Below are 24,803 nucleotides of genomic sequence, written 5' to 3' on the forward strand. Positions count from 1 at the left end.
TCCTGGCGCCTCCGGCCCGGCAGCGTGGAGGAGGGCCTGAGGGTGGCTGTGGGGGTACGCCGGCCCGGGGCAGCCCTGGCATGCTTTTGGCTTTCCCCTTATTCCCTTCCGCGATGTTTTGCTGTCCGTGGGGTGCTGCAGCCTGCTTTTCTCCTCAGAAAGTGGTGGGGGGGCAGAGGCAGCAGCCATGGCAAGGCCGCGGGAGGTTCTGGCTTTGGGGAGGCCTGGCTTGCACCAGGCCTGTGGAGGGTTGCCCTGTGTTGCTCTCGTTTCCCTTTGCTGCCAAGGTTGTTGAAATAATGCGCATCTCTGCCTGCAGGAAAGGGGGAAAGAAATGAGACTGGGAGGAAGAGGACCCCCTCTCCTGTGCCCCCCAAAACCAGCTGAGTGGGACAGCCGGTAAGGCCAGCACCTTGCACCACCGAGTTGCCCATCACATGTCCTGTGGCACGCTGTCAACCCAGTGTGTTTGCACAGGACTGGCAGCATGCATCCCACGTCTGGGAAGTTCCTGGTAGCAGTGCAGTGCCACCGGTCAAGGGTGGCCGGGAGGAAAATCCAGTTTCCTCCTGGAAGTATGTTTGTCCTTGTTGCTCACTGAAAATCATGAGATAGTGGCGGACGGTGGGAAACAGGATTTGGGTTTCATGGGCCTGTGGCTTGCTCCACACACTGGGTTACGTGGCCTTCTTAAAACACATTTCTTGTTTGAGGTTTGACGCAGCACAGGCTATCGGTGTTGGTGTCAAAGCACCACTAGATAAACCTGTTGGGGAAATACCTGCTCCTCCGCGAGAGGGAGGGAAGGATGCCACCTGTAATTCACTTCTCTGCTTTACAGGTTTTGAATAAACAGCCCATCTGTCAGGTTCTTGTAAAGAAAATCTTGGCTTTATATCTAGAGTGTACCAATGCCTTTCCAGGAGGTGTCTATTGCTGTCAAAAGATTCAAGGGCATTACTAGATGCGCTGTTTCTGATTCCTAGGAAAAACTTTTCTCTGTGCCAGGCCTGACAAACAGTGGTATATGTGATGACTGACTGTTGACATCAGCTGGTGTATGTGCTTTGAAAGGTCACACTGTCCGTCAGCCCGATCAGGTGATGCAAAGCATGTAACCAACCTGTTTGTTTCATTCCAGCGAGCTGGGATTGACAAACCATGTAGGAAGATCCTGAAGGAGATCCTGAAGCAGTGACAGACTGTTTGCTCCCGGACTCTGTCCAAGGGGACTGCTTTCGCATCAGTGCTGTTCCCAGGTATGGCACAGAGGTAATAGTGCATCTCTTCCACATGCCTGAAGGTCCAGGGTTGAGCTGAGGTCTTGCTTAACCTCACAAACAAGTCTCTCCATCAGTTTTGGGAGTAGAACTGCTGTAGCCTTGACTTATGCTGCCTTACATGATCAAACTGCACTCTGAAATTGTTGGAGGACTAGAGGGAGCTGATCCAAGGGAAAACTTTTTTTTTTTTTTTTAGAAAGTGATTTGTTTTATCTGAACCTGATCGTCACATGACTGTACATGTTGTTAGCTCTGTCATGGAAATATGAGGAAGGAGGCTGGCACAGGCAGCTGGCAGAGACGGCTGGGATCAGAGCAGCCCATATCAATGACAGCCTTAAGCTGCTGTGGTGCCACACCAGCAACTCCTCTTGCTATAATCTGCACTTGCCCTTGGAGGGATAGGATTGGTTGGGTTTTTGGTGTGGTGGGTTTTTTTTTTGTCAGACCAAGGACTGAAATAGGTAGTTTTGTTCTCTAAAATATTCGTGTACTTAAAAAGTAGCACAAATCATGAAAATAATATTCGAGGAAAGTCTCTCCTTCTCTGTGTTCCTTATGCACAGATCATCTGTGTTTTGGCACATGAAGAGCAATGGAGGAGAAGCTTCCCTCTGAAGTGACTGTTGCAGAGCAGAAGGTTGTGTGCTTTGTTTTGTTTTTAACCTTCCACTCTGTTTTTCCTGGAAACTTTCTGTGAATGCACTGACTTTGCTTGTCCCTCCAAGGCAAGGCAGCTGGTCTCTTCCAGTATCGCAGCCAACATCTCCACTCTGTTCACTAGTGAATCAGCATTCTGCAAAGGTCAGAGGTGCATCTTAGCTACAAGTTTGCTCAACACAGAAGCACCTAAGGAATGGTGTTTTTTAAAAAAAAAAAAAATCTGCATGGGGTATTTACTTCATTTTTCAGTACTAATTCCTTCTAGGGATTTCTTTGGCCCCTGTGGCTCTAAGAGTCCTCACTGACAACACCCCTGAGATAAGAGTGTGTTACCTTCTTCGTTTTATAGAAGAGGAAATAAATGTGAGCATGAAGGGTCCAAAGCCATTGCCTGACCACTGGATCTTGGTTCCACTATCCTATCAGTCTTTACCAAAATAGCAGAATGATACAGCTGCATGGAGGGGGCAGTGCAGATAGCCATAATCTGGCTTTTTTTATTGCATATAAGCAGACAAACAGATGAAGGAAGAAACTTGCACAAGATCTCCTGGAGTCTGTGTGAGAGCTGGGAACTAAAAATGCGTTCCATGAGAAACACACTTGTTCTGTCCACATTTTTTCCATGAAAAGCATCATCTGTTATCTGAGTGAGGGGGAAAAACCGCGATGTCGGCGCACATTTACCCCACTCAATCTCATCATCAATGCTCAGTGGGTGTTTAAGTGAAGTTTCTGCCTGAAAGTCCTTCTGGCATAAGGCCTTTGCAGTAAAGACTGCATCAATTCCTCCTCTATTTGGTGTTGCTAGAGGTGTGGGCTGGAGTACAACAGTGCTCTGCTCAGTCTTTACTGTTTGTGGGGAGTCTCAGCTGCCTCACAAGGGTGACTGAGGTATCGGGTGGAAACAGGGTGTTTGGGACTCTTCTGCATCTTTCCTTGCAGATGTATTTCCCTGAGAGCCCCTCTTACTGACTCGGTGCTAATCATGCTTCGGCCCAAGGATTCCTACTTGCTCTCTCCATTTGTCATTCTGTGAGCTCCTGTCCCACCAAGTTTTTGCCTTTCACTCCTCTCCTGCCCCAGACACTTGTGTGGCTCTGCTTGGAGCTGCTGGACTGGAACACTTTAGTTTCATCCTCTCCAAAAGAGTTGCCCATCCACTGGGGCCCTTGTGGAGCTGGGTGGCACCAGCCCTGTCCTGCTCTCCACCCGTCTGTGTGATCCTGCCCTGTGCAGTGGTGGACTGATGAGGGAGCTCAAGAGAAGGGTGTTGGGATGTGGGGATGCTTCAACCACAGCTTTCCAGAGTGCTGTGCACAGGGTATATAACACAGCTGCCCTAGTGTCTCCACACCAGGAAATCCTTGCCATCCCTGTGAGATTGAGACTACCAAGTTTTAAGATGCTCTTTCCTTCTGCTAGTGAGCATGATGAACTTGTGAACAGACCAGGAGGGATGGGTTTAACTTGTGACTTCTAGAAGCATCAGTGGAAAGGGACCCTGTAGAACATGTTTCCTTTTAAATTGCACGCATAATATACCATGAAGGGAATATACGCCAAAGCTTTCTAGTTTTGGGGCCTGAATATGTACTTCTGGGAAGCCTCTAGGAAAGCCAGATTTGTTGTGGACTCCCCATTATCCTACTTATGGCTGAGGGCTGTTGTCTATGGGTTTTGCTGTTGTTCTTCCTTTACATCTTTAAATTTGCTCGTATTTTCTTAAATGAAGAATGAATATGCTAGAACAGCTTCTCTCAGCTCATAAAGCAGTGCAATAATGACAGATCACTTGTGTTGACTTCTGCTTAGATTTTCATGCTCTGAAAACCCAGCTCAGTTGCATTTGTGTCTCTGCAGTGGGACCATGGAAGGAAAAGAGATGTCGCCAAGTCATCATTCGGAGGAGAGCAGCATATGGGACCTACCCTCTGTTTGTGACCCAGCAGAGTGCTTTCTGCCTCCACAGAGCTCTGAAAACAGCGAGGAGCTTTTTCGTTCTGTGGATACTTTTCCCTCTCTGCCAACAGGTAACAGCTTCTGCCGCTCTACATGCTCTTTATTTAGCCAGCACATTATCTGTTTAGGCAGTGTGTCATTTGGCTGAATAACAGCCATGTGATACTGGTGCATCTGCCTTGTCTTAGAACACAGTTTACCAGAACTACAGTCTGTTCCAGCTTGACAGATACAATGTGAACTGTGGGTCTATGAGACACAGGAGAGGAGTTCAGAGGATACTATCAGCTGCTAATGTTCTGACAACACTGTTTCTTCATGTTTAGTGTGTTCTCAGAGGAAGAGAGTTACTTGAACTAACCCACAGAGCAATCCTCCGGGCATCAGTAGGAAATACTGTCTCAAATTACCATAGGCAGTAAGAAATGTTTTTAAACTTTTCCTTATGTTCTTCACGTGCTTATCATGTATCTTCCACTCATGAGCTCAGGATGTGGCTAGGAAGCATTCTGATTACTATACCACTCAGCCCAGTCAGTGTGAATATATGGCAAGAAGTGTGAAATCGAAATGCACTGGCCCAGTGACACTTCTTGCCATATATTCATACTGGCTGGGCTGAAGGTTGTAGTAATTATATTTACTATTGGGGGGGGGAAATAAAATCTGATCAGCAAATAATGTGTGGAGATCGTGTGTCAAGGCACCTGAGCAGGTGGAACGTCACTGATTTCTGGTTGCTTTGGAGTCTTAAGTAGTGTAAAAGTAGAGTTTAGCGCCTCTTCTTCCTCTGGCACTGCGTGGTTTACTTTGGCCTAGTTCCAAGAAGTTGGCTTGGAATTAAACATGAGTTTTTTCAGTGGGAATTCCACTATTTTGCATGCTAAACAGGTAAGCAGCGGGATCTACCAAACTATAATCTAGCTCTGTTGATGTTGACTACTTGCCTGCGCAGTTGTCTTCACCTCTAATTGTGGGACATAGGAACTGTAATGAAATCTGTAAACAGTAGATACCAATCGTTGCTTTGATTTTTCTATGCAGACCCAGGAAGTCACGTGTCTTATGTTACTAATAATGCAAATCTTCTGCTGTAACCTCTACTTTAAACCGTGATCCATATCACATTCCATAATCCATATTGCATTAGAGGAATAGTGTTATCTGGTTTGAGGTTTTGCTTTATTTTTTGTGCATAAGAGCAGTGACCACCACTATGAGGAATGTCACGAGCAAGCCTTTTCCGCTGTCATGGGAGAGGAGGATGGGGAAGTTCCTCTAACAGTGAGACAGGCTGGAAGGCATTTGTCTACTCAGATTTCACAAGCCCTGTGTCACAGGTATGAAGAAATTCTGGGAGCTGTGAGGCAGTTCCTGCAATGTTTGTAGGGCGGCTTAGCTGCTCAGACACCATTTAGTGTGGCTCGGGGCAACTGGACTTGATTGCTGTGATGAACGGGATGCACAGAAGAACAGCAGTCCTAAGACTGGTCTGAGGCATAGCGGCAGTGACATATGCAGAAATGAAGATAGGCAGCTGTAAACCCAAATGATAGCATTGGGCAAGTCGTTTACAGTGCATGTATGGAATATGTAGCTGAAGCTCAGTACCAAGGTATGCTGAGAGGCCAGATCCTGCCTCCTTGCTGTCTCCAACACCCCCTGGTGTCAGCGGGGATTCCAGGTATGCTGAGGAGGGCAGATCATGTCTATGAACCCTCTCTTTCATTGCTTGTTTTAGACACCCCTCACAACTGAAACCACTTGGTTTCAACTGAAACAACAGTGGGATGCGTGCTCTAAAATGGTTCCTTACCCTGTGCTCCTGGGAGTGAAATAACCAAGTATCACATTGCACTGAGTTCATGCTCTGAACATCTTGGTTCCTTTCTCCTTATAACAGCATCAAACCAATATACATACTCACTTAAACTCTCTTTCTTTTTTGATGCAACTTCAGCTTTCTAAGCCATTGAGTTTGGTCAGTGTGGCAGAAGAGGCAGGAGGACGGTTTTAAAAATAGTCTGCCTGCGTCAGATGTTCTTGGACAAGCAAGTTCTGTCAAACTTATCTAGGGAAAGGAAGCTCCTTTGCTTGTTTGTTTTCTCATGAGACATTGTAAACTGCTGCTGTGACACAAGATAAATTAGGAGAGTGGGGATGGCTATAACTTGTACCCTACAGTATGACCAGAAGATTGTGTCCTGGGGCTTGGGCAGGATGGATGATGGGTCTTCTCATCAAACTTGAAAGATTTTTATTAGGGGCAGGGATCTTCCTTAGTGATTCAAAAGCATTTCCAAAAGACTGTTAGGTCTCTGGGAATGTGACAGCTTCCTTAGCAAAGAAGCAGACTGACAGCACAGGCTGTGTTTTCTGACATCTGTCACATGAACTGGACTGAGACTGAAATATCATGCCATCCCAGCCTCAGGAGTTGGATATGGAGGTATTCCTAGTGCCTGAGCCACTAGTAATAGAATAGGTCTTACTAGTCTAGAGAGGCTCCATCACTTGTAATAGCAGAAGATAGTACTCATTAGCCATGAAAACAGGGCCTTCTGAAAGCAGGCATCCCTAGGCAAGAAAACGGCAGTCCTGTGGGAATACTACTACATGTCTAAGTTGTGTATAAATGAGTGGTTTTACGATTTGTATGGGAGTGAGGGTTCTGCTCTTGCAAAAAACATGCATACTTTTAGTTTATTGTCATAGTGAGTTCAAGTGTCTAAGTGATAATAGACTGAGAAAATTAAATTGGATCAGTGAACCTTTCAGTATGCTTCCTTTTTTTTTTTACCCCATATTGGAAAATAAGAAAAAGAATAATTAATTGTTTATAGTGTTTCTAATCTGCATCACTCAGTTGCACGATGCTGCAGCAACACTTTACTACTTCCTCTGGATTAAGAAAAGTTGCCAGCAAAATTTCTTACTTGGCAGCACTCAGGTGTGTGTGTGGGGAAGCCTTAAATTATTTGGATTAGTATTTGAAAGGCAGCTAATAAAGTTTGTTTACAATGAAATAACTCCCTGGCAATGTTTCTTTTTTTTTGTAGGGCGCTGAACCAGAGCATATCAGGGACAGTGGAAACGTAGTCTTTGCCTGGAAAAAATGCAGCCTAAAAAAGGGTTAGAGAATAGACTACGGATGTGGTGCAGGCAGGGTCCTGGGCTCTGCCCATGGTGCGTGGTCTGACAGAGCTGGGTTTGTCAGCGCAGCCCTGGAGTGATGCTACCAAGCTTGGCGGCAGCGTTTGAGAGCTCAGCCGTGGCACCATGCTTGGGAGACTGCCTGTCTGAAGCATGGGCAGAGCTCAGCCCCATCTGCCTGCATGGCCCTTCCCGGGGGCTGGCGATCTTGGGGGGATGGGTCTCCTTGTTTGTCCTGTAGCTTCTCCCTTAATCGCTTTTTCTTTGTAATGAAAAGTAGTTAAAAAGCTGTGTCCTTAGGAGAATGGATGGGTAGACAGGGTCATCCAGTGGAAGGGGAAGGTACACGGAAAATGTCACAGGAACAGAGAAAAGGAAGGATGACAGTAGGAGGGAAAGGATGATGCTGGAGAGTTGGGGTGGAGCAGGAAGACAGAGTTCACTGTGTGATTGGAGAGGCCTGTGTGTATCTAAAAGCTGGCTAGCTTTTTAAAAAAAAACAATAATAAAAACCAATTTGGGGATGTTCAACATTTAGTTGCCTCTCCAAAAAGCACTACTTCCGTTCCTGCAATTTGCTTCAGGTTTGAGCCCAGGCTTACCTTTGGTTATTTTCCATGGACTGACCTGACTTCTCTAACACAGCGAGAGTCCCAGGCTGCCCCTGACCGTGCTTCTTATTCCTGCTCCATCCTTAGCGCTGGTACTCAGGCGGCCACATGAGGAGTCGGCTCAGGGAATTGACCCAGCTTGCTGGGCAGTCACGAGAATATTTGTGTGGAGGAGATGGGGACAGCTGCTCTTTCTGGCAGCAGCGCAGGTATATGCCAAGATACAGCGGTCTGCAATGTGTCCTGTCTTTCATATGGGGTTACAGTCCTTCCAGAATGGTGGCTTCTGGAAAAAGTAATGTTAGAGTATTAATTGCTTTTCCGATGCGGGGACCCAGGCTGTAGGTTCCTTTTGATCAATCATGTTTTTTGTAGGCTTCCTTCAAAAATAGTCTGTTTGGAAGAAGTTGTGAGAGCTTGGGGGAGATGGAGCAGAACCATTTCACTGGAGACTCACTGGCTCCAGGCAAATCAGTCAGTCTGGGCCACAGCACTGCTGCTGAAATTGCTACTAACATCAAGAGGACACCTGATCACAAGATTATCCCAGTTTAAAAATAAAAGCCGTCATGATTTTTGGACTGTTCCAGTTGCTTTCTGGGTTTTCAATCAACCAAGCATGTGTGTTAAACAAAGCAGGGATATCCAACCTGTTAACACAGCTCTCAGTTCTATAAGTGATTGCGATTTCTCTGAAAAAAATGCTACACATACCTAGTGAATTTACATGCTTAGTTTTGCAGTGGGTTGTTATGTCTTTTATTAGCAACTGAGGAGTCATGCTAATGTTGGTGCATGTTTTCTGACTTGTCCTTAAATGCTCTCTCCTGTTTACCATGTCCACTTGCCTGTCAAGAGTTGCTTAATCTCTTTTGCAGAAGTGGGTTGTGTTTACTGAAGAAGTCTGGCATGGTTTGTGCTTTTTCTGTATGGGAGTTGTGCACAAGTGCTGATGCAGATGCTGAAAATGAAAGGAGCAGGCTGTATTTGTCATGTCAGCAGCAACCTTTCAGGGCTGGCACTTGATGGATGCTTGAAGGTTCAGTTCAGCCCAGAACTTACTGTATTCGTTCATTACTTGGTATAGAAATTATAGCTTGGCCGTCTCAGCTACAACTGTTATCAAAAGCAGCAGAATTTCCAAAATGCTTTTTGTCTGGCCATGCTGAAGACAACCTGAAGGCTAAAGACCTTTATATATATTCTCATTTAAGTAGTCTATGTTAACTTTGTAAATCCAAAACACGTGATATTTTAAATCACTTTCAGACTGAGCCAAAGCTGAGCTAAGAAGGACTTGTACTTGCACTCCTGGCTGTAGTGGTTAGATACAGAAACTTCTGATAGTCTCCCTTTACGAAAAAGTTATAGATTGCCCAAAGAAAATCTTACTTTTTGGCTTGATGTGGAGATGAAGCAGGGGGTGCTGTACAAAGGTACTTTGTGCTGTTATGAAGAGTCTCCTCTGACTGCAGGAAGTTAACATGCTCTCCCACTTGCAAACTTTCTTCAGTTTGAACTGTGATCCCACACACCATCGGAATTAATGGGGGTTTTTTAGGTAGATGACCCGTGCATAACTGCCTTGGCCTTGCTGAAGATCACGGCCCCTATTTTGGGAATTACTGGCTTTTTATTGGTTTTTGTTTGTTTCCTGCTGCCCTCTAGTGAGTAATGTTACTCGTTTCTGATGCTACCAACCTTGCATGCTTGGAACTTAGAGGGCTAGTGATTTTTTTTTTTTTTTTTTTCAGCTGGTGGTGGGGTTGTATGTCACTGTACCAAGCTCAATCCTGTGTCAGTTTAATGCTGTTGAGAAATGATGCTAAACAATCCCAAAGGCTGATGTGGGAATACTTCTCAGGAGTGTTGGTTGCACGTTGTTTACTGCGTGGATCTTGGCATAAGGTGGCTAATATTGTCTGTTGGTAAAGTATTTGTTTTTGTCTGGGAATAGCCTTCCTACTTCTGTCTGTTACAATTACAGCCCTGCTGGGATCTGATTTTGTTATGTAAATGAAGGGTCTTTAAAGATTGGTTATAGTATGCTTTTTTTGGGTGCAACTGTCATTTTTTTTAGCCTTTCCAAAAGTTCTGTTTTTAGCAACTTTCTCTTTTATCCCTGATACTGGTATAAACATCCAGTTATTTGTAAAGGCAGGTGATTTTTTTTGACTTATCAAAAGCAAAGAAGCACCTATTTTCAAGTGAATGTGTATTTTTTTTAATGATGATTTCTAACCAAGCACACTCTCAAATATAATCAAAATACTAGATTTTTCTTAATACTCTAGTCTTCTCAAGAGGAAAAAAAAAGGTGAAATGTTTAAAATCCTAATAATTTTGTATAGATGTTGTGATCCAGTGGGGCAGTTGCTCAATGGACTTGAATTTATGCAGCTCCACTGAAGTCATGGGCAGGCCCTTGGGTCAGGTAACTACATAGCTCTGGTGAGTTTGGCAGCATTAACTTTCCAAGCATCTCCTTCTGGCCCAGTTGTGTTGAATAAAGTTGCAAAGTGGAATTCATGCTACCTTACTGTTGTGGTTTAACCTCAGCTGGCAACTGAGCACCACGTAGCCGCTCACTCACTCTCTCCCGCCCAGTGGGATGGGGAAAAGAATCAGAAGAGTAGAAGTGAGAAAACTTATGGGTTGAGATAAGAATAGTTTAATAATTGAAATAAAAATAATAATAATAGTAATAATAATAATAATAGAATATACAAAGCAAGTGATGCACAATGCAGTTGCTCACTACCTGCCGACCGATGCCCAGTCAGTCCCCGAGCAGAACTCCTCAGCCAGCTTTCCCCCAGTTTATATACTGAGCATGACATCACATGGTGTGGAATGTCCCTTTGGCCAGTTTGGGTCAGCTGCCCTGGCTGTGCCCCCTGCCAGCTTCTTGTGCACCTCCAGCCTTCTCAGTCAGCAGAGCATGGGAAGCTGAAAAGTCCTTGACTAGTGTAAGCACTACTTAGCAACAACTAAAACATTGGTGTGTTATCAACATTATTCTCATACTAAATCCGAAACACAGCACTGTACCAGCTACTAGGAAGAAAATGAACTCTATCCCAGCCGAAACCAGGACACTTACATAAAAGGAATACAGGGAAACCTCATAACACGAAAAGTAAAGCACTCAGCACCACTGAGTCGCTGAAGGTGTTACATCTTTTGTAAATTATTTTTTCAGGAATGTTACATAAAGCATCTAGCCAAAAATAAATCCTGAAAGAGAAAAAGCCAGTGCTTTATTCTTCACAGTCTGAGGAAGAAAACTAATCCTATTTTAAGGAGAATTAGAGCACTATACTTATATCAGTGAGGGAAAAAACTGAGACATGTGACTTGCCTTTTAGACTTTAATGCTTCAGAATACCTCTATGTTCTGTGAAAATGAACAGTTTGTACTAAACCATTAATAATTAGAAATCGAGTCCAGAGGAAATGCGTCAGTAACAGGGAGTTGCACTTATGCACTTAAGTTATCTGATTGGATTCTGCAGTTCTGTGCCTAAAGGAGAGCTTGGGAGTTTGTCTCTCCGAGGTGCTGGGGAACAACTGTGCAGTGCAACTGTGTGCTGTAGTCTGAGGTTTTGTATTGACTTGTTTGGAGTTGCACCTTCTGCTCAGAGTGAGTTTTCTTCTGCTACCCAGCTCATATTTTTTTCCCAGAAAAAGAGGATTTGGTAGGTTCGCTTTCATTAGGCACACAGTTTCAGCTGTATCCACCAGTCTAATTGCCAAGCCTTTCAACGTGGAAAAGAGAATAATAAGTGTTCTGCATGTTATCCCCAAATCCTTAAAAAGTGCTGGCACAATACAGAACTTGGAATTTGTATATCTGAGGGTGACTTTGAGGGGCGGTCACCGTTGTTTCCTTTCACTTATTGTTTTAATTGAGTGTATAGGCTAATTAAACCCTTGCCAGCCTCTCTATGTAGAGGCAGAAACAGAATGGATTGATTTCCAATTTGGGATGCTCCCATCAAACTTTAAACAGTGAAGTGGTTTCTAAATGGTTCTAAATGTTCTAAGTTTCTAAATGATTCTAAGTGGTTCTAAATGTTGGCAGGAGTTTTGTTTCTTCCCTAAAGTCCTAAGCAGTTGCCTATCAAATTTGTGACTGGATGCTGTAGCCTAATCATGCGGAGAACTACTGCATGATTATTGTAGAGCTAGGAGCTGGTTGATCATCCGCATGGTAGCTTTAGGAGTGGGCCTGATCTGTAACAAATTGCCATTGCTTAATGAGTCACCTTTTGTTAATAAGTGCAACAGGCTAAGTATCTGTGGAAGGTAAGAGGGATGTACTGGTTTGGGGGTTCTTTTTAATAGTATATGTATGCATGTGTTTGTGGTGCTGGATTTAGAGCTTCTTCAGCTCTAATAAGCATGGCAGAGATGAAGTTTTTGTTTCTGATACTGGACAGTAGTTTTCACAGGTAGGGACTGATCCAGAGCCCTGCTGATGCCAGCTAATACTGGTTTGGGTCTGTAGAGCACAGCCCTGCAGAGAGCTGAGTGACTGCGCTTCTCCTGACTGTCCAGGGAGTTGGCTGCTCAGCTCTCTGCAGGACTGAAAACTTTCTGTGCATTGCATTGATACATTTCTTCAAGCTATCGAAGCATATCTGCTTTCTAGTATTTATTGCTAAGTCCTGATGGGGAAGGGGAGAAACCTTGTGGCTAAAGATGCATGCACCTTAAGATTTGCCAGTGTCTTACCCAAGAAGTAGTTCAGGTGAAATCTAATAGCAAAGAACTGATTAGATATGTGGTCTGAGCCAGACTTCCAGAGGTGGTCTTTTTTTTTTCCTGAAATCACCATTCTGCAATGATGTTGTCATGTATTTACAAGGTGATGATATACTTAGGATTTCTATACCAGTTAATGAGTTGAGGCAAACAAATAGGCCACACATTCAAGACTGAATGTGTTTGTTCAAAGACAAATTCTGCTCTTATCCCACCTTCTTAGAGTCCTTTCCCTGTCAAATCAGTTGCACTGACTGCCACTGGTCTGCTCTGTGATCTTGGGCATGGCTTTTCCCTGCTGTGGCCTCTCTTTCTTGTACTTGTGGGCTCTATGCGTCTCACTCGTGCGGTTAATGAGCTCCACGGGGCAGCGACCACACTGTGCTCCATAGCTACCTGCTATACAGAGGACAGTGAAGTCTCTAGCTGCCTTCTGGGCTAACAAAGCCCAGCAGCACCTTGTACCTGTCTGATCCAGGTACAAAGAACCTGTTGTTTTAAACTTTTGAAGGAACTTTATTTAGTTCTTGTTTGGTCAGAGAAGATGAAACAAGGTTCAGAGTAAGGAACAGTAAATACTCCCAATGGAACCATTAAGCCATGAATCAGAGAACACATTCATCGCGTTCACCACTGAGAACAAGACATGTTTCTGAGGTAGCTCGTAACTCTTTAGGTTATTTTCCATTTTAAGTGTAAAGTCTGTGTGTTGTGAAGATGATGCAGAGTTGCTGTGGTGCACTATATGATCTAGAGCCTGGTTACTGAGTTGCCAAATGTGCTTATACGTAGCAAGGTTTACTAACAATGTATGCTGCTGCATCCCTTACATTGCTAAAAGATTTTTAGTGAGGTTTTGTTTTTCTGTGTGCAAAAATGTGTTGGATTCTTTTATTTTTTCAGACACCATTCACTTTGTGGAGATTTCTCTTAAATGCTTCAGACTCCTCATTTGCAAATACTGAGCCACCTTGCCAGGAGATATGAGGTGTCAGTCTGATTGACAAGGCCTCACACAAATGAACTTTGGATTTAAGCAGTTTTGTCAGTTCTAATTGACACACAATACAACAGGAAGCATCTCCAAAGAGAAAAATGCAGGACAGGGTAGTATGAGAATGCCCAAAGTGGGTCAGAGTGAAGATTGCTTGAGTGGTAACTTGTCTTCAGCAGCAGGTAACAGTGATATTTAAAGAGCAGTACAAACAGAAGTGATCCCATCCATGCAAGCCTTTAGCTTCCAGGACTTCTGGTTTAGGAGCCACAGATGGCATATCACTGTGTCACTAGCTCCTGATGAATGATCCTTCCAGGAATTTGTCTAACTGCTTTTGGACCTCTCTATCTCTCTCAATGTGGGAGTGGGACTGTGGGGAACCACTGGCTTTGTTTTGCATATTTTGCTTCCTTTGATCCCCTGAATCTCCTGAGTTCCTGCAGGCTAAGAAACAGTGTATGATCACTGCTGTTTCTTTCTCCAAGCTAGTTGTGGTCTTACAGACATCTTACATGTTCTTCCTGTTGTATTTTTCCAGGCTAAAGAAACCTGGTATATTTTATTTTTATCTCAAAGAAAAGCCATTCCAAGACTTTAGGCAGCTTTAGAGTATCCTTCTGTGTGTCCCTTCTGGCTTGTCAGTGATCTTTTAGAGATGTGGGGACAAGAACAGTGCACAGTGCAATGTCTGTGACATGGCTCAGAGCAGGCTGTCCTTGCTTTTGGTTCCTTGTGCATTGTTTTGCTGTTTGTTTTTTTTTCTCTCTTTTTGTCCCCAGTTTGGTGCCTGTATTGGAGGAAGGGAAGTCTTTCCTTGCTGGGCACTGAACTGTGCCTGGGCTAGGACAGTGGTCTTGAAAAAGTGCTCTCTTGAAAGGTCTCTTACTACCTAGTAATGTAAGTCTAGGATCCCTGCAGGTAGGTCAAAGTTGTCTTTTGCTCTTTTCCTGGTCTTTCTGTTCACTGCAGTCTGTTCACATGCTTTGTTCTCTTCTTTCCTTCCCTTATAATATTCCTTGCTTTTGCACTTTCACTGCCTTGTCTCCTATTATGTGCTAAATTGTGGTGGTGTTTTTTCTCCCACGTCTCCATTGTCCACATACAGCCACCTACCTGCTGTGGATTCTGGGTAACATGGTCCTTTTTATCCCAAAAAGTATACAGACCTTTCAGTAGATGGTCCTTGAAACAGCATGAAAATATTTGCTCTGTCAGCCTGTAATTAGGACTAGAAGTCCTAAATGCTGTCCTCCCTCCCTGTGCTGTGTGCTGAGTCTTCAACATGATCCCTAAATCAACTGTTATTGCTGGACTTTTATTTCAGGAAACTTCATGGTTTTTATTGGCTTTACTTCCAAAACCCTGCTGGCAGTTTTCAATAAAATGTTTGCTCTGCATCTGCCTTTGATGTTTGTTGTGCTTGTAGTCCTTGTATTTTCCAAGTGGTTTTCCAGTCCTTCCTGGTTATAAGGCTCAAGGATTTGGCTTAGACTTGAAATGGCAAAACTAAAATGTGAAGACAGTGTTTTAGTGATTTATAAAGGTCAGACAGTCCTATGAGTCAGGTTCAGGAAAATAAATGTGATCCTACTTCAGTAGCCAGAGCAGGGATTTACTGAATGTCGAGCGAGGAGGGAAATCTGTGTATCTGTATAAAATGTCATGATAACAAACCATTATTGGCATTCATTTCAAAAAGGAGGCTACACAAAAGCTTGTAGCTGCTTTCAGGATGCCACATAGCTAATTTCATTATTGTAGCAAATGCATTTGTAGCTTTTCTTAAAGCTCCATCTACTGGAGATGACCGACTATGAATGCTTTACTTTACACTGATGACAGCAGTCTGGCTGTTAGTGATAGAATATCATAAAGCTCTGAAAAGTGCACACATGGCATATACAAACAATATATATCTATTTTAGATCTCATTAATCTTTAACAGTTGTCTGGTGTGAGAGGGGCCTAGTTCATTTGCTGGCAATAACAGCCATGCTATCAGCACACATCAGTACCAGACAGTGGGACCTGTAATAGGTACACAGAGCTGTGTCTGCCCACCAGTGGGACTGAGTTCTTTTAATCTCGCCTTGCCCTGTGGCTGTGGCATAAGTGTCCCTGTGGGCCATTTCTTCCTTATCTTTATCTAAATTGTCATTCTAACCTGGGCTTTCATTTCTCTCATTATAGCTATCAGTGTTTGTCCATTGCTGTGACCTAATCTAATTCAGACTGCAGTGATGCCATTATGGCGATTGTTCCTAGAGTGACTGCGAGGCAATTTTGTACATACTTACGCCAATGCTGTTTTATCTTACTGGGCCAGTTAGTGAGCATTAGCTGTTTAAATAAGAAGGAATTAAATCCTGTAAGTAAATGACAGAGAACAAGACTTTGTTCCGTTCTTTATGAATCATTTTCCATCCCCTGAAGTGCAGATGTGGACTCCTTTGAGATGGAAAATTGTAGATAGGGAACAGAAACCATTCAAGTGGGTGTTTTACAGAGGAATGATAGACAAGTTTAGACTCTATAAAGCCTGTGCCTTTCAGTCATCATTTGTAACCACCATGGTGCCATTAAATATTATGGGGACAAATAAGAATTTCTAAGGTAGTACAAGAAGACCTCAAGAATTCTTACTGACCAAGATACAGACTGATATCAGGTCAGGATGGGGGTGTCTTTGGGTAGGCAAATGCTACTGGCTCTGTAAAGCTGCAAAATACAGTGCAGACATGGCTGAAAATCTGATCCTTGCTTTGGGTTCCTCCTTAGTGGGTGCTTCCCTGGGCTTCCCTGTTCCATAAGTAGGTTTTTATCGCGTATGTAGCATGAAGTTTCTTCTGTGCTTGAAGCTTTCTTTTGTAGCCCTACTCAGCTTTTTCAGAAACATTAGCTCTGTTCCTCACCCATCAGAGTCATCAGTGGAAGTGGATCTGTCCTGGAGCAACTGGATGCCAGATGTTGGCAGTCAACTGATGCTACTGGAGGGAGCAGAGTGTTTACTGAAGTTGATAGTCCCCTGTAAAACAAAGGTCCACTCGAGATGGCTGCCTTCAGTACACTGAGTACACATCTGAAACAAATTTGTCTATGAATTGTCTTTAGTTGGGCTCCAGAATCTTCAGGGAAAGGCTGTGTTAACAGGTCTGTGTGGCATCTGGTATGTCTCTGGGTAGCCAGCATGGAAGCCATGGCCTAGGACAGTATTTCAGCAAGTAAATATCATTCCTTATCTTGTCCTTCAAGAGCATGACTCCAAAATGCACTAATGCCCATGATACCCGTTTCACACACTGGTGTTGGTGCTCTTCCATGCTTCTGTGTATGGCTGCAAGGGATTTACTGAATGCTCCAGAGCAGTGGAGTCTGGCCTGCCATGACATGAGCCTCTGGCTTGTCACAGGCAGGGAGACGGGGGTTAAAGATTCTTATTTTCCTGTGACAGTTATTTCAGTGCAAAGCTGTAGTATAAATTCTTCAAGTTCCATTAGATTTTTGTAAAAGAGATAAATGCCTTGTTTTGACTCATCGGCTCGATCTTGCCCAGGGACTGTTTTTACCACCTGCTTCTCACTCAGGTGCTGGCTTTGAGCAAGCAGCAGGAGCCATTTCCTTCACATGATTAGAATCGAAAGCACAGGCTGCTCTTGCAGAGATCCTCATCTGCTTCATTGTCTGACTCTGTTCCCTTCAGCAATATTGTGGCTCTGTGCAAGGGTGCTGAAGTGCCAGTAGAAAGGATATGGGTTGAATCAAAGTGCAGGATTCAGGAAGGGGAAAGAGGAAATTAAAGTGTCTGTGAGGTTGAGGGAGAGGCCAGGAATCCTGCGCAAAATGGGTTTTGTTGTTTAATCTCTAGCTAATAGGTTTTGATTAATTTTGTTATTATTTCGAAGCTGAGGAGCTCTAGGAAGAATCACTGATGTAACTGTGGGGCTGGAAGGGTATGGGAAGATGGATAGCAATGGCAGTGATGGTGAGAATATTTTACACAGGTGCGGGAGCTGGGCAGCATTCCCTTTTTACCCATCACCTTGGGTTACCGTTTTAACTGCAGTACAGTTTCTCTTTTTCAGACGTTACATTTTTATATGCTGAATTCCTAGATAACCTTCCATAGCTGTACTTCTTACTGTTGAGAAGTGACTATTGATTAGTGTGTTCATGTTGTTTGGATCCAGGTATCCAAAAAGTGTTTCATCAAGCAAAGTGCAGAGGGCTGGGAGAATGTCCTCTGCTTTCCTGATGTAGCGGTGAATTTGGGTGCCACTTATGTACAGCAGAAAGACACAATCATCATTTTTTCTCCCAGGCTTCTTTGCAGAGTCTGGAGGAAGGCCATGCTGCAGGAAGACAGACTTTCCTTCTCTGCTGTGTTGTTTCCCAACTTTGAGAATCCCTCTTCAGAGACCCATAGGAGAGGATTTCATAAAGTGACCCTTCTTTACAGCACCAAAGCTTTGGCAGGATTTCCCCATGATCTGATGTACAGAGGTTGTGACACCTGCGGGTGGGTCCCGGAGATGAACACATCCTTCCAAATCTACTCTTGTGCTGGATTGGGAGCTGCCCCCTCCCCACAGCAGACTGAATGTCTGGTTGCCTTCTTCTCTTCTTTCTGATGTGAAATCCAGCAAGTGCTCCATCCCTCTTGCAATGCTGTGTTCTTGTATAAGTTGGGCTGGGTTTTTCGCGATGGAATATGTCTAAACAAGGATAGTATGAACGAGATTTCAATGTATGTCTGAGCAGTGAGTGTTCTATGTTTGAAACATTGAGAGGCAAAGAAAGAAGTTCACTTTCTCTACTACTGTGGAGAAAAAGGTTTGGTTTCCTTTTTTAAAAAAAAACCCAAAACTTCTAGGATGTATTTTTAGCTTTAAAATCATGCAAGAAGTTTGCATTAAAAGATTCACAGACATGACAGTTACATGAGGGGCAAAGACCACAGAGGAGAATGGGAACACAAAGGGGTTGGACTATAGGTCCTGCAGACCATGCTGTAGGGTGTCCAGGTTAGACCTGTCCCATTTTTAGTTCTGCTTTTACGGAAGAGAAGCATCTTTTGTAGGAAACAATTTCAGTGAAACTCCAATTTTCCTTAACAACTGGAGAGGAGAAGCTACAAAGCAGTCATGAGGCCTGTAAGCCAGGGTATGCGTTTTTATAATAAAGTGCTACAATAATACAGTAATAGCATAATAGCAGCTGTGAAACATGGTGGTGTATGCATGAATGTTTCCAGTCACTTTGGAGTGCAAGAACTGTTGTACAGCTGAAACATGTCCACAAAATACTTTATTTTTTCTTGAAGAAAAATGAAAATGCATGTCATGAATCCTTAAATAATTGAAATAACTAGGGAAAGCTGTATAGGAGTGTGACTTTTCCTGCTACCTGGACACTTGCTGATGGCATCTTTTCATCAATGTTAGATTCTTTTGTGTGGGGCTCCTGAGATGTTGTCTCCTTCCTTGTATAATAAAGCTGCTCTTTGCAGCTTCGTATTGTGGTCTTGTAGTGCAGATACTGCAAAAATGACCCAAGATGTATATATCTGTGTTGAGCAGCCAGCAAATGGCAGAACATGAAATGCCTGCGATAACCTTGTTATGTAAAACCAGTATTACCCTTCGCTGCTGTCTGCAGAGCGTGCCTTGGTGTCTCAGCTTGTCAGCTGCATCACTTATGTGTGGGTGGTAAAGATCTGTGAAAATGGCTTGAAAATACCAATTTAAACCACAAAGGATGTCTGGCTAGGGCAGAACAATGAAGAAGGGCAAATTGGCTTGGAAAGCCATGCTGAGGCCATCCTGTGCCAGCCTGCCAGGATATTTCTTTGATAGCATGGTGCTGTGTGGGTTATCCAGGTTAGCATGGGCATTTGGGAAGCAGTATAGCTGCATCACCCTGAAATGCAGCTGTACTCAAGACAGAGAACCCAGGTAATGATGCTACAGAGCTTCCAGTAAACCCTGAGCTTCACACATTTAATAAGATGCTCTGGGGCATATCGCCTCCAGTCCAGTTGTGAGCAGTTTAGATAGAGTTTGTAGTTTAGATGGAGATTTGATACTCTGGTGATATAACACATAAATACGAAATGTGACTCCTCAAGTCTCTTTAAAAACTCTTGTTTCCATGTTTGTTCTCTTACATACGCTGTTTTGCTGGCAGTGGCTTTCATTTCTGCTCTATTTTCTGAAGTGTATGCCTCTTGCGTGGATGTATGTGTCACCTGCCCTGCACCCAGCCTCACTGCTCACATTGGAAAGCTTTGCCTTCTGGTGCAGTCCACGGAAAGACAGCAGTCTGCATCATGCCACATGTTGGACCATGTTTGTACATGAGTGTTTCTCCTACTCTGACGGTGCTTTTATGTAATTCATCGTAGTTACTGCTGAGATAGCAAACAGCCCCCTGGAGCTGCATAAATAAATAATCAGAGAATGTTCTTTTATTACCAATTTACAGGGATAGCCTACTTAAGCAACATGTGCCAGAGCACTGTGTACTGAAATACCGGTATCTCTTGAGCGTGTCTGAATGTCACTGAGATAAGTTATATGAGCCTGTATGAAGTACCTGCATGGCCTAAGCACTGAACTGGTACAATAATGAAGGATGTTTCTTCATTACTCTATTAGCAAGTTTTTTACTCTTTTTTTTTGCCTGGTCTGATTCTAAAAGTAGGGGTTTTGCCTTGTAATTTGTCAGATTCACCTGTCCTGTTACACAAAACACCTTGGAGGACCCTCAGAGACCTAAATTCTCTGTATGAAGTTCAGCCTCTTCTGGGCATCTGTTACACCAGTGATCATTTATGTACAGCCTAACTTTCTCCTTTTCACCGGGAGGCTTTCACTACACATACCTCGCTATCATTCAAACCTTTTCTCAGACATATAGCGTGACTATGTCCTAGAAAAATGATCTGGAGTTTATTGGACCCAAAAGGCTCTGCACTGACAGTTGTCACTGTGGCAGATACATCTGCCTGATTGCCATGGGCTCTTACTGCTTCTGAATTTATTCCTTGACTTTGAAGCTGCTGTGAATTGGCAACTGAGAAACACATCTCTGTGGCTGGTGGCAGGGAGGAGGAGAAAAAAGGGATGCCAGTGCTGTTGAAATGAGAAGGTGTATTCTTTGCTGTGCCCCCAGGACTCTGCTTAGTGTAGAGGCCAGACTTACTGCTGTGAGAGGATGCAACTTGTTCCTACCCAATTCTGCTATGGCAAATTTGGAGTAAGAGCTGAGCAGGAGGCTGTGGGCAGGGATGCCTTCATTTCCTGTGCGTGAGTAGAGCTTATGGTGGATCCAGTGCAGGGGATGCTCCATAGCTGTGTGACGAGGTAGGACATAGCGCTACTGCCTGGACAGCCATTACCATCCTCTGAGTGGAGGTCCCTCCTCTCTGCAGTGATGTGGCCTGGATTAATCCCAGGATTGTGGGGATCATTGTTTTTTCTGGTTTTCTGTGTAGTTATTTAGTCTCTGCCTTTGCATTCACATGCCGCTCTCAATGTCTTGTTGCTTCCCCTCTGTAATGTTTGGCTTGCACCACAGCACATGGATTGTGTCCAGATGAAATATTCCTAAAGACTCCCAGCTCAGGCACCTATCACAAAAATAAATTACGTAAGTGAGGGACCTGGCACTGGATTTAAACTAGTTCTCTGTGTGTCTTAATTCAGGCCTCAATTTTTTTGCCTGTTTCTCTGGTTTACTTTACTGAGCTCATTGGTTTATGCTGCAGCTGATGAGGCTGCAGCATAAAAGCACAAAAAATAGTGACTCATAACCCTTTAGTAGCAGACTGCAAGTATAAAATACAGCACACTTTCATCATCCACAATATTTTTTTAAGCAAAACAACATAGGCCAGTGATTCAGCATCAGTGCCAGTTATAGTACATGAAGTTTTATCCTGGAGCCCTCCTGCATCTGATTTCTTCCTTCATCTCATGAGTTTAACAACCCTCCACCCCACCCCCCTTCCTTCTTGGTGTTGCATGCTGTAGATCTCATAGTAGCTGAGCACCTTGGCTGGCTTACACATGCACATATATATTCCTATAAAATCTCCTCCACAGACAGATGGAATGCTGTCAGGCTGAGCAGTGCTTCTGTGTTTACAGCGAGCCTCCATGCTAAGGTTATATGTGAAGGGTGGCAGGCAGCTGGTTATTTATTGCCGTAATAAGCACTGGTACGCACATGACTATATCTTGTGCTATATGCTGCTTGCTGTTCTTTTCAGCATGTTGAGGGATTTCTAGCTGTGCTCTGTTTATCTTCATTCCTGGGTAGAGGTGGGAGCAAGTGGCAGCTTGACTTTTGCAAGTTGACTGTATTTTATAAAGATAGCGCTGCCTATGTTACAGAGATCATCTTATTCCAAAAGTAATTTGGGTTTGTCAAGAAAGTAAGCCCTTTGCATTCCTACCTTCCATAAATGCCCACAGACTATTTTATACATCTCTAAGTAATAATATGATGAGTGTTAGTACTAAAGGAGGTCCCGGCTTTTTACAGGCTGTGATGCCTGACAGGAAAAGTTGTTTTTCTTTTAAATCTGAAAAGATGAGACAAAAAAACCCATAAAAAACTAAGCGTGGGAAAGCAGGCAAGTACATTATAACATCTTCTAGATAAACTGGGACTTTGACACTGCCACAGTGGTCCATTTTATATGCGTACTTCTATCTCAAAGAATTATGCAAAACTTGTTTGTTTGGTTTTTTTAAAGTTAAATCCAGAAAACATAATGATCTAGAGAGGAATCTGAATGTTGATTCTGTATGTGTTGGAAGACGAGGAAAAGGAAGGGTAGTAGAATCAAAATCAAGCACTTCCTTATGCAGCAGGTAATTAGATTATAAAACTCAGTGCTACAGAAAATTATTGAGGCTAAGAGCTTAGCAATATTAAGAAGGGGGATTACACACTGATTTGGATAATAAGAGCAAGCTAAGTCAATAGTTCTTGCTGACACAAATGTTGCTGAGGTATTGGATACATAGGGTGGTGTTTCAAGGCTTGTACTAATTGCTGCCTAATTTCAGGTGTCAGATCACACCTACATATCCCCATTACCACATCTGCCTGTTGTCACCTAGAACAGACCGCAAGTGGAGGGGACATATTAGACTAGATGTACTTCTGATCTGATCCTGCCTCGCACCTCCTTCCTTTCCCCTTTAGAAAAGAGGAAGAGATATTCCCATTCTGCAGATGGCAAAGCTGATACCAATGCTTTAATGGGTACAACTCTTGCCTTCAATAGTCTGTACCTTGTAAGTACTGTACTTGAAAATAAATCCTTGGATAACCTGCCCAAAAGCAGAAGCGGGAGGGAGACGGAAGTAAGGGGGTTGTTGGAGTAGAGAAGCAGGCATTGGAGTGTTGGAGGAGGGGACAAACTTTTTTTTGGTCCACAGCTTAGCTTATATTTCTGCATGACTAAATTTTACAGTGGTATTTTACTTTGTTAATGGATAACCCACAGATAGCAGACATAAAAAATACGGTAACTTGTGCAGACCTAAGGAATACTCACCCTTAATATGCTGACCCGGTGCCTAGCCCCAAGTCTTTCTGTACTCTTCATAGTATAAACTTATTCTGAATTTAATTATTTAAGCAGTTATGGTCTATAAAGATTGCAGAGAAATATATCATCTTTACTCCTGGTCATGGTGTGGCACAAGTGGGATCTGTTTCGTGATATCTTATAATCTATCAGTAATTTCTTGACGGGGTGAACTTTCTACCCAAGTGCTGAATTGAAGCAGAACCTGATTTACAGAACTACCACCTCCAGCCCATGCTGAATTTAACATTGCTTCTTCTCTGGATGTCTAATGAGGTTATTCCTAGGTTAATTTTTCTCCTGATGCAGTTTTAATTAAAATATAATGAAGGCAACAGAAGATGCAAAATAAAATAACTTGAGAAAATCCATTTCGTGCTGCATCAGTGCTTTGTGGTAGGATGTTTGTTATCGCTGCTAATTATTATTTTATATGAGGCACTTGTCTAATAGCATGTATGTGCGTGTGAATCATCTGCAGAGCCTGTGGCAGCATTCCAGAAGTGAAGTTAGCTCCAGCGGCTGAGTCACTGAGTTTGCACCAGTGGGTTTCATTCCTGTGTTAGGCTGAATGTGAGGAAATATTAGTATTCTTCAGCCCAGCAATCTTGGAATATAAAGGGAAATATTTTTGCATTGTTAAGAAATCATGTACTGCTCTTAGCTCTCAAAAGTCTGCTGATACGGAGCTAGTAATTTACTCCTGATGAGGATCTAGCTCTGAATTTTTTTCTCTTAAGAGAAAGAAGAGGAATCATTCTTTTGCAGAGGATGAAAGCAAAAATGAGGTTGAAAGTTGGATCTAATATTCAGAATGTAAGCATCATGCTCTATAATGAGCAACAGTGAAATGCATACCCACCAGGATGAGTTAAACCATGTGGGGAAAGAGGGTGAACATGAGTTGTTGGCAAATGTGATTCTTCACACAGAAAACAAAATGCTGGTTTTGCCCGTGCTCTTCCCACACACATGAACAAAATATTCAGTCACTTAAATTCTTCATTACTTCTCTCGTATTAACAGTACCTGGCAATGAAATATTTGTAGATGAACCTTCCTGTTCAATTATGGATTAGTCAAGTGCTATCTCTACAGCATGCTGAAGTGCTGGTTATAGAATGAGGTGATATAAAACCTAATGGTATCTTTCAGGCAATAATCCACCTTTAAAAAGCGCATGTGGTTGGTTTTAATACTTCAGACTAGTAACCTGCTTTGTTACATCCTTAGTTTGCCAAAATCATCCTCCCTGTAGCACAGAACAAAACCCCTGTGCTGTTTCTGGATGCCAATGTCTAACTGTGTTTGTGTTGAAGTGTTGCAGTCTGTGCTTTCTGGGATCATAGCAATGGTCTCCCCACTCTCTATCATCCTGTTAAGAAAACAAACAACAAATCAGTCTAGCCATTTCTTAAGAGTAAGATGATTTCAGAAGGAAATCCTTTTGAAAGGATCTGGCAGGAGTCTCTGCCGCCAGTTCACCTTTTCTCAGCTGTGCACTAAAAGCAGAATTTGCCTTTCCAGACTGGTACTAAATGAATGTGTAGTGGTCAAACTTAGCCAAATTCTATGTGCAGCTAAGCCATGGAAAGGAATGCAGTATTACAGAGCTGTACTGCTGCAAGTAGGGGCAAATTTGGCCTCCTTAGAAATATTACAATTCTATGTGCCTCAAGATCCTGCTCATCTTGGAGTAGATGTTGGTAAGACCACAGTGATCCCAAAACAGACGGGTTGCCAAATTTCAGAGAAGATGGAAAACT

The 24,803-nt window shown here is 43.2% G+C and overlaps 2 protein-coding genes across 2 annotated transcripts in view; both read left to right on the forward strand.

Moving 5' to 3' along the window:
• Positions 1-24,803, forward strand: part of CHGB (chromogranin B (secretogranin 1)) — a 79,885-nt gene that overhangs the window by 764 nt on the left and 54,318 nt on the right. Inside the window, exons 2-4 of the mRNA XM_009327094.1 lie at positions 320-399; positions 1,142-1,272; positions 3,810-3,979. Of these exons, the coding sequence (XP_009325369.1) occupies positions 1,262-1,272; positions 3,810-3,979 (181 nt within the window). The 5' untranslated portion in view covers positions 320-399; positions 1,142-1,261. The remainder of the gene's footprint in view (positions 1-319; positions 400-1,141; positions 1,273-3,809; positions 3,980-24,803) is intronic.
• The window catches only part of LOC103919570 (chromosome unknown open reading frame, human C20orf196), a 42,432-nt gene continuing 22,992 nt past the window's right edge, over positions 5,364-24,803 (forward strand). Inside the window, exon 1 of the mRNA XM_009327097.1 lies at positions 5,364-5,592. Within this exon, the coding sequence (XP_009325372.1) occupies positions 5,493-5,592 (100 nt within the window). The 5' untranslated portion in view covers positions 5,364-5,492. The remainder of the gene's footprint in view (positions 5,593-24,803) is intronic.

The sequence above is a fragment of the Pygoscelis adeliae genome, unplaced genomic scaffold, assembly GCF_000699105.1.
Source record: "Pygoscelis adeliae isolate BGI_AS28 unplaced genomic scaffold, ASM69910v1 Scaffold137, whole genome shotgun sequence".
NCBI lineage: Eukaryota > Metazoa > Chordata > Aves > Sphenisciformes > Spheniscidae > Pygoscelis > Pygoscelis adeliae.